The sequence below is a fragment of the Oncorhynchus kisutch genome, linkage group LG3, assembly GCF_002021735.2.
Source record: "Oncorhynchus kisutch isolate 150728-3 linkage group LG3, Okis_V2, whole genome shotgun sequence".
NCBI classification, from domain to species: domain Eukaryota; kingdom Metazoa; phylum Chordata; class Actinopteri; order Salmoniformes; family Salmonidae; genus Oncorhynchus; species Oncorhynchus kisutch.
In genome coordinates, this window is record NC_034176.2 from 76,407,296 (window position 1) to 76,422,460 (window position 15,165).

General features: G+C 42.3%; 1 protein-coding gene across 3 annotated transcripts in view; it reads left to right on the forward strand.

The window, feature by feature from the left end:
- LOC109878803 (solute carrier family 12 member 4) overlaps positions 1–15,165 on the forward strand; it is a 91,080-nt gene that overhangs the window by 55,565 nt on the left and 20,350 nt on the right. For 2 of the 3 annotated variants that reach the window (XM_031814905.1, XM_031814892.1), the window contains exons 2-8: positions 4,186–4,280; positions 4,795–4,926; positions 5,412–5,558; positions 7,467–7,521; positions 7,722–7,852; positions 11,868–12,109; positions 12,466–12,680. In XM_031814905.1, coding sequence (XP_031670765.1) covers positions 4,186–4,280; positions 4,795–4,926; positions 5,412–5,558; positions 7,467–7,521; positions 7,722–7,852; positions 11,868–12,109; positions 12,466–12,680 — 1,017 coding nt within the window. Of the gene's footprint in view, positions 1–2,893; positions 3,045–4,185; positions 4,281–4,794; positions 4,927–5,411; positions 5,559–7,466; positions 7,522–7,721; positions 7,853–11,867; positions 12,110–12,465; positions 12,681–15,165 lie in introns of those variants that run through there. The other variant, XM_031814899.1, reaches the window with a different exon arrangement.

Genomic DNA, 15,165 nt, shown 5'->3' on the forward strand with positions numbered 1-15,165 from the left:
AGCTAAAGTGAGTGCTGCCAGTAATGTGCTGACTTGTCTAATAGTAACAAGGCGTTCAGACAGAGGTGACTGTTCAGTACAGCAGGAGGAGGCGGGGAGCTCGGCAGGGTTGGCTGTCTGTCTCACTTTGTTGGCAGTCGTTTGATCTTGTGGCTCAGAGGCATTTTTGTGGAGGCACCGTTTGTTCGTTGACTTGTTGGGACCTGTCGTTGTAAATCCCTGTGTGCTGGTCTTTTCAGCGCAGTTGAACTCAGGGCTCTCTGTGAGTCGTTCATAACAGTTCTGTTCATCTTTAATCTGTTTTAATTAGACATCAAACGTCAGGTCAGGAGAACCCCCTCCGGACCATTCAACTTTACAAATGGCACCCCGTCCCCATACCTTCCATCCTTTTAATAAGACCGACTTGAAGAGGGTGTTGTGGTAGAGAGAGTGACATTTGGAAACATATAAGCGAACAGTACAGACAGAGATAAAGGATTATATGTTGTTTTACAAGTTCAGCATCCTTCGGTCATTATTTAGAACTGACACTATGATGGCATGCACATTGCAATGTAAACACAAACACAGTGACATCCTTCCTGTTTTACAATGTTCTCACATGGCACTAGCAGCAAACTGACACTATGATGGCATGCACATTGCAATGTAAACACAAACACAGTGACATCCTTCCTGTTTTACAATGTTCTCATATGGCACTAGCAGCAAACTGACACTAGAGGACAGTATTTGAATTGATTTGATCTTGTCTCTTTCCCTGCCCCTTTTCAATGACATCATACTAGTGAGTGAGTGTTAGGTCTTTACACACTTATTCCCATCTAATCTCAGAAATGGTACGAGGAGTTGACTCCCTCATCATTAGTGATTATTAAGTGGGACATATTTTCTAAACGTTTCACAGCATATCATTTTGAGTTGCCATTATGCGTTGTTAGCATCCAATGACAAGCCCATCATGGCCCATAGTACAGTTTTTAACAATCACTTTGGCACTAATTTCAGAACCTTGTCGTCCTTTTTCAAAACTCTAGACACAAAACTCAAAACGGTCATCACTTGTAACACAGGCTGTCCAATGTTCAAAACATTGCATTGTGCATTCATATCTTTAAAGAAACCTTGCACTTGCAGAATCATTGGTTCAAATAACTCATGTATCATGAAATACCATAGGAACATTCATTTAGATCACCCACACACAAGATACCGATCGTTTCACATCATGAAATATTGTAGTACAAAATATGTGATACATGTTTCATTATGCTAGGCCTGACACTGGTCTGCCGTGATGTCATTGCATGCGTCATCCATGGCCTGGAGAAGGGTGGCTTGTTCGTGAGGGCGCCTATCATATACCTTCCACCTCCATGTGGAGAAAAATTCCTCAATCGGGTTAAGGAAAGGAGAGTATGGGGGTAAGCACAGGGTGGCAAATTGTGGATGGGCCTGAAACCATGCTTGCACCATTTGAGCATGGTGGAACCTGACATTATCCCACACAATGACATAGGTCACGCCATCAGCTCTAAAGACCTGGTTTAGCTCATCAAAGACGGTTACATTTGAACAGCGAATCATGTGGCGGCCTGCAACTCAATATATAGAGTATATAAAGTAGAGAGCTTTAGTTGTTGTTCGACCAAACATTAGAACGGGCAAGATGCGTAATCTAAGCAACTTTGACCGTGGTATGATTGTTGATGCCACACATGGTGATTCCAGCATCTCAGAAACAGCTGCCATCCTGGGATTTTTATGCACTACAGTCTCTAGAGTTTACAGAGAATGGTGCAATAAACAAAACACATTCAGTTAGCGGCAGTTCTGTGGGCAAAACCACCTTGTTAATGAGAGGTCAGAGGAGAATGTCCAGACTCATTCAAGCTAACAGAAAGGCCACAAATGCTCAAATAACAGCTGTTTAAAACAGTGGTGTGCAGAAGGGCATCTCTTAACATACAACACCGTGAATAATTCAGGCTGTTATGGAGGCAAAAGGGGGTCCTAGCCAGTACCAGAAAGGTGTACCTAATAAAGTGGCCGGTGAGTGTACAGTAATGTCAAATCTGAAAACGTGGTCTGGAAAAGTGGTACATGGGACCATAGAAACAGTGTCTGATAAAGAATGATGATGAAATATCACATCCATAGATAATGTAGTCCAATTGGTTCATATTCCACGGTAATTGGTGTCAATGGATCTCGTTATCCTGAAACTTTCATGATCTAAACATGGAATATCGTTTGTCAGTTTCCATAAAACTACGCATTAAGAGTAATGCAACAGTCACTTATCATTTTGAGCAGTTGTATCAATTGATAGTTAGATCATTGTAATGAAATGAGTAGACAGTCATGTGAATTGCATTTTGAAATGGTAATACTTTGATGTTAAGTTGTGTCATTTTGAACAGGTGATTTAAGTTCAATGAACAAATGATCTTAGCTTTATGTGTATTGTATCCAAGCAATTGGAAAAAGTGTTAGTTTTGAGTTTTGTGTCTAGAGTTTTGAAAGATTACATCAAGGTTCTGAAATTAGTGCCAAAGTGATTGTAAAAAACTGTAATATCAATGTGCTTTACGTAGTTGTGAAATACTTTTAGATCTTCATATGCTTACTGTGTGTTTGCTCTGGCCTCTGCTCTACAACCCACAGTGTATATGTATTTGTGCCTGTGTGCACTCCCCCTCCGGTGTTTGTGTGTGTGTGTGTGTGTGTGTGTGTGTGTGTGTGTGTGTGTGTGTGTGTGTGTGTGTGTGTGTATGTGTATGTGTGTGTGTGTGTGTGTGTGTGTGTGTGTGTGTGTGTGTGTGTGTGTGTGTGTGTGTGTGTGTATGCAGCCTCACACTGTGTGTTCTGGCCCAAGCCCCTCAGTGAGTGACAGTTTGCCCTGTGTGACAGTGTGTTCTGAATGGCGCCTGACTATGTCCCGAGCCAGAGATCACAGTACACTGCTCTCTGCACACACTGTGGCAGCATGGTCACCCTCAGCAGCACTGAGGTACTGAACACTGTGGTGCCGGAGACAGGTAAGTAGAGAAGCTTGGCACCACTGAACCAGCATGGGTCTAGTTTTAGAATAGATGCCGGAGAGAAGTTAGCATTTTGTGTCTCGTGTTCAGCCCTACTTATAGGGTACGGCAGTTGGGTAAATGTCTGTGGCTCAGGATGTTAGTACTGTAACCGGTTGGATTTGTGCCGCAAGCAAATAATGTTTGAAGAGACTCGACCATTTGTCATGTTCTCGGATGATCCAAAGGTCAGGATCCTAATTTCTAGAAATAGATTGGTTTGTGTGTCGTGTATTATCATATTCACACAGATGCTGTGTGCACTGCCAGTAGCCCCAGGCTCATATCCTGCCTCAGCTTGATGTATCAAGGGAAACAGAGAACAGAGTTTAAACCAGAGAGAAATTACTAAGCAACTTTTTTGTCGTCTGCTCTATTTAACATTGATTGATTTTAGCTTTGGCCTGGGTGATGTTTGGATATGAATGTATCTTTGGGTGAAAGCTTTGCTTACTGGTGATGCAAGAGAAGTCGCTCAATTGCTCAATCTTGTTTAATGACATCACAATCTTGATCAGCAATGATGGGTTGAAACATTTTGCAATAGAGGGTTTGAGTGAATTCCTTCCTATTTTCTCTGTGCCTGATATTCTAAAGATATTAAAAGCAGATTAACAGTGTATGACACAGGTCTCTGGTTACAGTATACCTCACATAGCAGCTGCCGGGGTTGATGACTTTGAACGTGGGAGTGGGAGACTGAGACAGACAGTGAGAACTAACTTGGAGATTGGTCACAGTTAGCACCATAGACCGTACATACTGTGGTTGACAGGGTTGCATCGTTGCATGGTTTTTATGGCTATTGTACTGTAGTTATTATTAGTCGGCCCTTTTCCTGTAACCTCTAACTTTGTCTCAAATGTCATTTTTTGTGTTTTTATATTGCAACGTGTTGGTTGAGATGAAAACAAACAGACTGCTGTTTTACAATAGAGCACCAGCATGCATGAATGGGAACTGTTCACAAACTGACTCTCATTATCACATTTCATACTTTATAATGACCCCTGTTTATCTTACCACGGTACTGGTTGAAAATGTTATCCGTGTCTACTTTATAAATGTTTTATTTATCTTCTTCTATCTCTTTTTTCAGGCCATGGAAATCACAAGGAGGATAGTCCTTTCCTTAGCAGTGCAGATGCTGACAGGAAGACTGATTTCTATGACAGGAACCTGGCCTTGTTTGAGGTCTGTCTTTATAGTAACAGTCCAGTGTTTCCAGATTCCTAGGAAATATGACCTATAATTAATTACAATTCGAGTGAAAAGTTTTCCTTCCAAAAATATTGTAATTAAATATGTTAACTGCTTTTTTTGTGTTGGAATGTTGGTGGGTGTTTGTTCTCCAAATTATGATTTGGCTTTACAGATAGGAGTATAGGATGAGTCAACAACATTATTTGGGTGTGAGTTAACAGAATATGGACTTTTAAAAGTGAGATGTTCACTGGACAGTTATTTTAAGTGGCTCACAGTGACTCTGATACTAATACATGACATGATTATACACAACATCAATATTTGCTCATCTCAACTGCCAAGATTGATCGATCACTAGATAGACCACCACTCCTACTTCAACCTATACAAATTCAGTTCCTTACACTGCACTATAATACCATTTTACTGTAGGCTATTACACCCCACAGACACATCAGGTACCCATCCAGCTCTAACTGTTCCCTGTTCTGCTGTCCTACAGGAGGAGTTGGACATCCGTCCCAAGGTGTCGTCCCTCCTCAGCCGGCTGGTCAACTACACCAACATTACCCAGGGGGCCAGGGAGCACGAGGAGGCCGAGAACACAGAGACGTCACGCAGGAAGGCCCCAAAGGTCAGAAGTCACAAACACAACCTCTCTTTCTCTTCTTTTGAGATTTAAACAGGCTTTAGTCTCTCTCTCTCTACCCCTCTGTCTCTACACATGTTTGGATCTGAGCTTGCATGCGTGTGCTTTGGGTTGTGTTGGAGCCTGTTTGTTACAGGCTCTGCCCTGTGGGCCCCCTGGTGAGAGTTGATCAATATCTTACCTGATCAATAATTCTGATCAATTAGCTATTTCCTGTGGGTCTATCTGTGCTACATACCATATTCAGAAACACACATAAAAACATAGACATTGAAACACACTACTCACACAAATATGGAAAACTACAGTAGTACAGTCATAGTTATCTTGACAACCAAATCACTCACATCTGTTTCCTGTCTTCTTTCTGTCACTATGTATGTTTGGTTCTTTTTTTAAATGTTGTTTTCCTCTCTCTCTCTCACTCTCTCTCTCTCTCACTTTCTCATTCTCTCTCACTCTCTCTGTAGTCCCCCAACATGGGTACCCTGATGGGAGTCTACCTGCCCTGTCTACAGAACATCTTTGGTGTCATCCTGTTCCTTCGTCTAACGTGGATCGTGGGCACAGCCGGCATCGTCCAGTCATTCCTCATCGTCCTCATGTGCTGCTCATGTGTTAGTACACACACACACAGTGCTGTGAAAAAGTTTTTGCACATTTGTCACACTTAAATGTTTCAGATCATCAAACAAATTTAAATATTACACAAAGATAACCCAAGTAAACACAAAATGCAGTTTTTAATTGATGATTTTATTTATCTATTCGAACCTTCGCGGACCTATGTGGAAAGTAATTGCCCCCTAAACCTAATAACTGGTTGTGCCAACCTCAGCAGCAACAACTACATTCACGCGTTTGCGATAACTGGCCATGAGTCTTTCACATCGCTGTGGAGGAATTTTGGCCCACTCTTCTTTGCAGAATTGTTTTAATTCAGCCACATTGAAGGGTTTTCGAGAATGAACTGCCTTTTTAAGGTCACGCCACAGCACCTCAATTGGATTCAAGTCCGGACTTTGACTAGGCCACTCCAAAACCTTTATCTTGGTTTTTTTAAGCCATTCAGAGGTGGACTTTCTCGTGTGTTTTGGATCATTGTCCTGCTGCAGAACCCAAGTGCGCTTCAGCTTGAGGTCACGAACTGATGGCTGGACATTCTCCTTCAGGATTTTTTGCTAGAGAGCAGAATTCATGGTTCCATCAATCACAGCAAGTCATCCAGGTCCTGAAGCAGCAAAGCAGCCCCAGAACATCATACTACCATATTTGACTGTTGGTATGATGTTCTTTTTCTGAAATGCTGCGTTACTTTTACGCCAGATGTAACGGGACGCACACCTTCCAAAAAGTTCACATTGTCTCATCAGTCCACAGAATATTTCCCCAAAAGTCTTGGGGATCATTAAGATGTTTTTTGCCAGAAGTGAGATGAGCCTTTGTGTTGTTTTTGGTCAGCAGTGGTTTTCACCTTGGAACTCTGCCATGGATGCCATTTTGCCCAGTCTCTTTCTTATGGGGTAATTTTGGTAGGCCGGCCACTCCTGGGAAGGTTCACCACTGTTCCAAATTTTCTCCATTTGTGGATAATGGCTCTCACCGTAGTTCGCTGGAGTCCCAAAGCTTTAGAAATGGCTTTGTAACCCTTTCCAGACTGATAGATATTAATTACTTTGTTTCTCATCTGTTCCTGAATTTCTTTGGATCACGGCATGATGTCTTGCTTTTTGAGATATTTTGGCCTACTTCACTTTGTCAGACGGGTTCTATTTAAGTGATTTCTTGATTCAACAGGTCTGGCAGTAATCAGGCCTGGGTGTGATAGTGAAATTAAACTCAGCTTTCCAAAAAAATGTAATTAACCACAGTAAATTCATGATTTAACAAGGGAGGCAATTACTCTGTCACATAGGGCCACGAAGGTTCAGATAATTGTATTTATTAAGGGAAAAAGCTATCACTTAAACTGAACTTTGTGTTTACTTGGGTTATCTTTGTGTAATATTAAAATATTTTGATGATCTGAAACATTTATGTGTGACAAATGTGCAAAAAAATAAGAACTCAGGAAGGGGGCAAATACTTTTTGACAGCACTGTACAAACATTGTGGATGCACACACAGGCACACTCACATGCATGCATACACACACACACACACACACACTGTCTGGCATGTTAGAAGACCATTGACACACTGTTCTTGTCCACTTGCCAAACCCCCTGTTAAAACTGGGTCCCCGGCCAGCCAGTTAACATTACCAGGCTGAATAGAACCCACAGCAGTTTCCACACCCTGCTGTGTAATATATTTGTGGTTTATGTCTCAACCTTTCCAATATGATTGATGAATTCTGTTCAGTTGTCCAATGACAAGTGGTGCCTCTATTGCTAAGTGTGTTTATTATGTGGATAAAGAGCACAGTGTATTGGTTGAAGGGCACAACATAAAACATCCAGAACTTTCTCATAAAGACTGACTGGCCTTATTTGATGGTGTTCATATTCTCTCCTGTTTGACAGACAATGCTCACTGCCATATCCATGAGTGCCATAGCTACAAATGGTGTTGTCCCAGGTGAGGGTACAGTACAAGCTTTGAAGACTGAGAATCCAAACTTACATTTTACACTTAGAACACTTTAGTTGTAACAGTTACATAAACATGACAATAACAAGATAACGTCATTTTTTATGACATGACTAACAAATGATCACACCGTCAGTCTATTCTGACCAGTTTCATCCATGTTAACTCTGTGCTGCTCTCTGTTGTAGCCGGAGGGGCATACTTCATGATCTCTCGTTCCCTGGGTGCTGAGTTTGGGGGGGCTGTAGGAATCTGTTTCTACCTGGGAACAACCTTCGCTGCTGCCATGTACATACTGGGAGCTATAGAGATCTTCCTGGTGAGTTATCAGCTGCTCCCAAATGGCACCCTATTCCCTATTTAGTGCACTACTTTTGATCAGGACCTAAAGTAGTGCAATATGTAAAGAATATGGTGCAATTTGTGATGCAACCAATATACCGCAGTAAAATAGGTCAATGTACTCAATCATTTTGAGATGGAGTAACTTACATGTAAAAATGGGATCCAAGGGGCGGAGCTAGCATGTTGGAGTGAACGGTTGTGTGTGAGAGGCTCCTGCAACTTTTTTTGGTAAATAATCTAATTTAACCTACTTTATGGCACTTTTTACAACAAACATTTCTGTCTAATACAAGATTGTAACTTTCTATGTGAAAATGCCGAGTGATAAGCGACCAAAGGACAATAAATCCCCAGCGGAGGCCTACTCCCCACTAAACAACAAAACAGACATGGCGGAAGGCACAGGCAACAACGTGACACTTACAGAACTTACCCGGGCTTTGGGGGAGCTACGTGTTACTATTGCTGAGGATCTTAAGGCTACTATTGCTGTTCTGGACACCAAAATCGAGAGCATCATTCGAACGGTCGCTTCGCATGGCCAGAGTATTGTGGACCTTGAGAAAGCTTCTGAATTCAACGATGGTAGGATCGACGAGTTAGAGAAGCTATGCACGTCATTGCAGGATAGTGTGCAGAGGCTTTCTGTGAAAGTGGTCGACCTGGAGGGCCGATCCAGACGTAATAACCTTTGTGTTGTTGGTCTGGCAGAGGGGGTGGAGGCGGGCTCTCGCACCTACGACTTCTTCGCCAAGCTATTGAAGGATGCAAGGGGCAACCGAATGAGGGGCAACCTGTCAAATAAAGGGCACCCACTCCGTGTCTATGAGGATTGTGGCAAAGCACCGCGCCGGCTACAGAGATGTTATGGCCAAACTCTACAAACTCCATCTTCGCCCAGCCTTGCTCTTCCCTGCAAGACTAAGAATTACCCCGCATTCCGGTGAGAAGATTTGGCTCTCCTCGGTTTTGGACACAGAGAAGTTTATCCGGGAATATACGACAATCCCCCGTACAGGTTAGAGTGCCTTGTCATTGTGTGTTAGGGTCTGCTCATGGACTCGAATCCATACTATACCATAACGGGTGAAACCGTATTAAATGGGCTCAGCAAGGGCTACGGAACATGTAAGACGATGAGCCGACCAATGGATGGCGGTCAGAGCTCTCATTTAACGTTAAGTTCACTTTCATCCCGGCTGTGCTCAGAGCGATGCGTATTTGGGAGGCCTTCCAGGTTTGATCATTGACACCTTCGGATGGATATATTTATTTTACAATCCTTACATTATTCTTATTACCATACCAGTTATTTATTGCTTGCATGGGACTGGGGGTGATGGTTGGGAAGGGGCAGACGCAGACACCTGGTTAGTAAGTTGATGTTTTGTGCCGTTCTGCCTTTGTCATAGCCGTGGGCCGCTCTCCCGACTAGAGTCCCAGCAGCCCTCTGTAGTGCTTGTGTCTGTGTAGGTGTGCGTACATATAATTACTATTTGTACTTTATTATTATTTTCTCTTAGCATTTTAGTATTATGTATGTGTATATTTTAAATCAGTGTATATTGTTATTCTGGGGTATGAATGTTTGTATGTGTGTATGTGTATATGTGCATATGGATGGATGTACGTATGTGTGTATATACATATATATATATTTTTTAACACTTTCGGATGGATATACTTATATTCCCCCATTTTTGTTTTGTTTCGTTATTTATTTTTCGAATCCTTACATTATTCTTATTACCATACCAGTTATTTATTGCTTGCAGGGGACTGGGGGTTGATGGTTGGTAGGAAAACCTGCAAAATCGGCAGTGTATCAAATACTTGTTCTCCCCACTGTATGTGTGTGTAAATGTGTATATATGTGTGTGTGTGTATATGTGTATATATATATGTGTGTGTGTATGTATGTATATATATTAATAAAATATTGTATTTTTTATTTTTTTTATCTTAAAAAGGAAACAAATGTATATGTATGTTTTTGATTGGGGGGTACGTTTAATTTAGCAAAATCCTTGTTCCGATCTCCTGACCCACAATATGTAAAGGTACTGCTGTCTATGTCAGTTGCGGATGGTTTATGTTTAGACCGGCATTGCTTAGCAATATAATCTTGTGATGCTATATCTTGCTTATATCAGGGATTGACCCAGGATGACGCTTAAGTGCGCAATATGTTTAAATTGCAACTTATTATGTTTAGGTTTATTAGATGCTAATTGAACACTTTATTCGGGGGAGTCTCCTCAGTTCATATGTTAGTAGAAGTTCTAGGATAGTGAGAGGTGAACGTATAGTTGGGATTTTATTTTTGTTTTACCTCTTGTTCGAGGTCGCACCATGCTTTTTTGGCATCGGCCAGACAATGTGTTTATTATTTTTTTATCTCCTATTTGTGCATGCCTGTTAAATGTGGGTTGAATGGGGGGGGGGTAAGTGTTGGGAAAATTAGGGGAACAGGGTGGGAAGTAAAGGTGCTTGCAGGGGGGGAGGGGTTGGATGGATACTGGTCGGGTGTAGGTGCTACATATGCTGATCGTGATGGTTTGGTGCGCTTTCTTACCTTTTTATCGAGTTACATGTTATGCAGGCCACCATAGGAACTACAAACGAGAGGAGGGCAGGGCGTACATTCACTTCATGGAATGTCAAAGGTTTAAACGAACCAATTAAGAGAGGCAAGGTCCTAGCCCACTTGAAAGCACTCTCGTCTGATATTATATTTTTGCAAGAAACCCATCTGAAAAATAACTCTCATAGCAGACTTAATTGGAGGTGGGTGGGGCAAGTGTATCACTCTAACTTCTCTGCCAAAACGAGAGGCACAGCGATTCTGGTATGGAAAGGAATTCCTTTTCTACATAAAACCACTATTGCGGATAAAGAGGGTCGTTATGTGATCGTAATAGGAGAACTCCACTCTACTTCAGTAACTCTACTAAATATCTATAGGCCAAACATTGATAAACCGTCTTTTTTTTAAAGAGTCCTTGCCCTGATTCCAGATATCTCCCATACTAACCTGGTCATTGGAGGGGATCTTAACTGTGTGCTAGACCAATATTTGGATAGATCCTCTACCCGGCGAACCCCTACCTCCTATTCAAGCGAATTCTTGAATACCTACATAAAAAATTCTAACTTATTTGATATACAGGTATGGAGGATCGTTAACCCTACGTGTAGGGAATATTCCTTTTACTCTCATGTTCACAATGTTTACACTCTAATTGACTACTTTTTGGTTGATGCTAAACTACTCCCCTATACCTGTAATGTGAGGTATCATGATATTATAATCTATATAAGTGCCCTCTACCAAATTATGGCTCAGTGAATTGGCAAACACTGTACACTTAGAAATAATTAGATATATTCTGAACAATAAATTATCAACATTTGATCAAATCTGGCAGCCTTTCCTCTCCTACTTGGACGAGTCGGCGCTGTCAATTTGTACTTATTAACGCACTCTCAATTGTAATATTTTAATCTAGCATTGGGGGGGGGGGGAATAAGTGGGGGGGTTACATTTACCCTCTTTCTTTCTACATGTCCTTGTTCTGTATGTCTTGTTTTGTATTATTTGTTTTGCACCCAGAACTCTGGGTCTTGTTGTTCCTGTCTGTTCTTTTATGTTTAGATAAGAATTGTATACCTGTCTTTTATACCTGTACACCATTCTTGTGTGTGTTCAATAAAAAATATTTGAAACAAAATGGGATCCAATAATATTAGCTGAACATACATTTGATCCACATAATGTTGCTGTTGTAGACTGTAGTATATGACTGATATTCGTATATTCAGAGTACTCAAAATACATTTAAAGTGAAAGACTTCTGTTCTGCTCTTACTGTATAGTGAGTTGTAGAAGCCATTATAAATGCATTATGAATGCACATATAAGGTATTAAATGTGTGTGCCTCACAGAAAGTGTACCTTAATTAATTATGTTGTCATTGTCCTCTCCCAGAAATACCTAGTTCCTCAGGCGGCCATCTTCCACGCCAGCGACCACCACGGGGGCGACAGTGCCATCCTCAACAACATGAGGGTGTACGGCACCATCTGTCTCAGCCTCATGGCCGTGGTGGTCTTTGTGGGGGTGAAATACGTCAACAAGCTGGCCTCTCTCTTCCTGGCCTGTGTCATCATCTCTATCGTCTCCATCTACGCCGGGGCCATTAAGTCCGTTTTCCAACCACCCGACTTCTCGTAAGGCACTGGGGATTTTTTTACTTCTTTGTCTGAACAGGAAATGGGGATAATGGTATAATTGATGTGGATTTAATTTGGTGTTAATGATCAGTTTGCCCCTGACGGAAGCCAAAACACTTTCTGTTCCGCTGGCTGGAATGGTCAAGGGAGATATAATTGTATTTCCATTGTTGAACTTTGTCCTAAAGATCTAGCTACTGTACGCATACTGTAAATGTTTTTCAGTGTAGCTATAATATAGCTAATATCTGATCTAAAGTAGAGTGAAAACACGGATATTATCATCACATTATCATGACATGTTATCATCGCTCTGTTGATAATCAGAACCAATAATATTCCTCTTTCTCCAGGATCTGTATGTTGGGTAACAGGACACTGGTGAGAGATCAGTTTGACGTGTGTAGTAAGACGGTTCTAGAGGGCAATGTGACTGTACCTAGTCAGCTGTGGAGGAACTTCTGTAGCTCTGGCAACATGAGTAGTCCTCAATGTGACGACTACTTCAACCAGAACAACGTTACAGAGATACAGGGAATACCAGGACTGGCCAGCGGCATCATCAGAGGTAAAGACCAAAGTCAGAGGATGGACCATATTTGTAATGATATGGCTATTACCACACTCCTGGGTCTAGGATACAGATCTACGATCAGCTTCCCCCTCCCACTGTCCTTACCTTAACCATTAGTGGGGGTAAATGTATAACTGACCCAAGATTAGCATCTAGGGGCAGCTTCACCCTATTACTATAGCCAATGGGGGCCAACCAGCTAGGGGGCAGCCGAGCCACATCCACTTTTATTTGTTTTTATTTTCTTTACCTTTATTTAACCAGGTAGGCTAGTTGAGAACCAGTTCTCATTTACAACTGCGACCTGGCCAAGATAAAGCAAAGCAGTGCGACACAAACAACAACACAGTTACACATGGAATAAACAAACATGCAGTCAATAATACAATAGAAAAGTATATATATACAGTGTGTGCAAATGAGGTAGGATAAGGGAGGTAAGGCAATAAATAGGCCATAGTGGTGAAATAATTACACTATAGCAATTAAACACTGGAGTGATAGATGTGCAGAAGATGAGTGTGCAAGTAGAGATACTGGGTTGCAAAGGAACAAAATAAATAACAGTTTTGGGATGAGGTAGTTGGATGGGCTATTTATAGAAGGGCTATGTACAGGTGCTGTGATCTGTGAACTGCTCTGACAGCTGGTGCTTAAAGTTAGTGAGGGAGATATGAGTCTCCAGCTTCAGTGATTTTTGCACTTCGTTCCAGTCATTGGTAGCAGACAACTGGAAGGAAAGGCGGCCAAATAAGGAATTGGCTCTGGGGGTGACCAGTGAGATATACCTGCTGGAGCGCGTGCTATGTGTGGGTGCTGCTATGGTGACCAGTGAGTTGAGATAAGGCGGGGCTTTACCTAGCAAAGACTTATAGATGACCTGGAGCCAGTGGGTTTGGCAATGAATATGAAGCGAGGGCCAGCCAACGAGAGCATACAGGTCGCAGTGGTGGGTAGTATATGGGGCTTTGGTGACAAAATTAAAGGCACTGTGATAGACTGCATCCAATTTGCTGAGTAGAGTGTTGGAGGCTATTTTGTAAATGACATCGCCGAAGTCGAGGATCGGTAGGATGGTCATTTTTTCGAGGGTATGTTTGGCAGCATGAGTGAAGGATGCTTTGTTGCGAAATAGGAAGCCAATTCTAGATTTTATTTTGGATTGGAGATGCTTAATATGAGTCTGGAAGAATAGTTTATAGTCTAACCAGACACCTAGGTATTTGTAGTTGTCCACATATTCAGAACCGACCAGAGTAGTGATGCTGGACGGGCAGGCAGGTGTGGGCAGCGATCGGTTGAAGAGCATGCATTTGGTTTTACTTGCATTTAAGAGTAGTTGGAGGGCACGGAAAGAGAGTTGTATGGCATTGAAGCTCATCTGGAGGTTGGTTAACACAGTGTCCGAAGAAGGGCCTGAAGTATCCAAAATGGTGTCGTCTGCGTAGAGGTGGATCAGATAATCACCAGCAGCAAGAGCGACATCATTAATGTATACATAGAAAAGAGTCGGCCCGAGAATTGAACCCTGTGGCACCCCCATAGAGACTGCCAGAGGTCCGGACAACAGGCCCTCCGATTTGACACATTGAACTCTGTCTGAGAAGTAGTTGGTGAACCAGGCGAGGCAGTCATTTGAGAAACCAAGGCTGAGTCTGCCGATAAGGATGTGGCGATTGACAGAGTCGAAGCCTTGGCCAGGTCGATGAATACAGCTGCACAGTATTGTCTCTTATCATGATATCGTTTAGGACCTTGAGCATGGCTGAGGTGCACCCATGACCAGCTCGGAAACCAGATTGCATAGCAGAGAAGGTACGGTGGGATTCGAAATGGTCGATGAACTGTTTGTTAACTTGGCTTTCGAATACCTTAGAAAGGCAGGGTAGGATAGATATAGGTCTGTAGCAATTTGTGTCTAGAGTGATTCCCCCTTTGAAGAGGGGGATGACCGCGGCAGCTTTGCAATCTTTGGGGATCTCAGACGATACGAAAGAGAGGTTGAACAGGCTAGTAATAGGGGTTGCAACAATTTCGGCGGATAATTTTAGAGAGGGTCCAGATTGTCTAGCCCGGCTGACTTGTAGGGGCTCAGATTTTGCAGCTCTTTCAGAACATCAGCTATCTCAATTTGGGTGAAAGAGAAATGGGGGTGGCTTGGGCATGTTGCTGTGGGGGGTGCAGGGCTGTTGACCGGGGTAGGGGTAGCCAGGTGGAAAGCAAGGCCAGCCATAGAAAAATGCTTATTGAAATTCTCAATTATCATGGATTTATCGGTGGTGACAGTGTTTCTTAGCCTCAGTGCAGTGGGCAGTTTGGAGGAGGTGCTCTTATTCTCCATGGACTTTACGTGTCCCAGAACTTTTTGGAGTTATGCTACAGGATGCAAATTTCTGTTTGAAAAAGCTAGCCTTTGATTTCCTAACTGCCTGTATATATTGGTTCCTAACTTCCCTGAAAAGTTGCATATCGCAGGGGC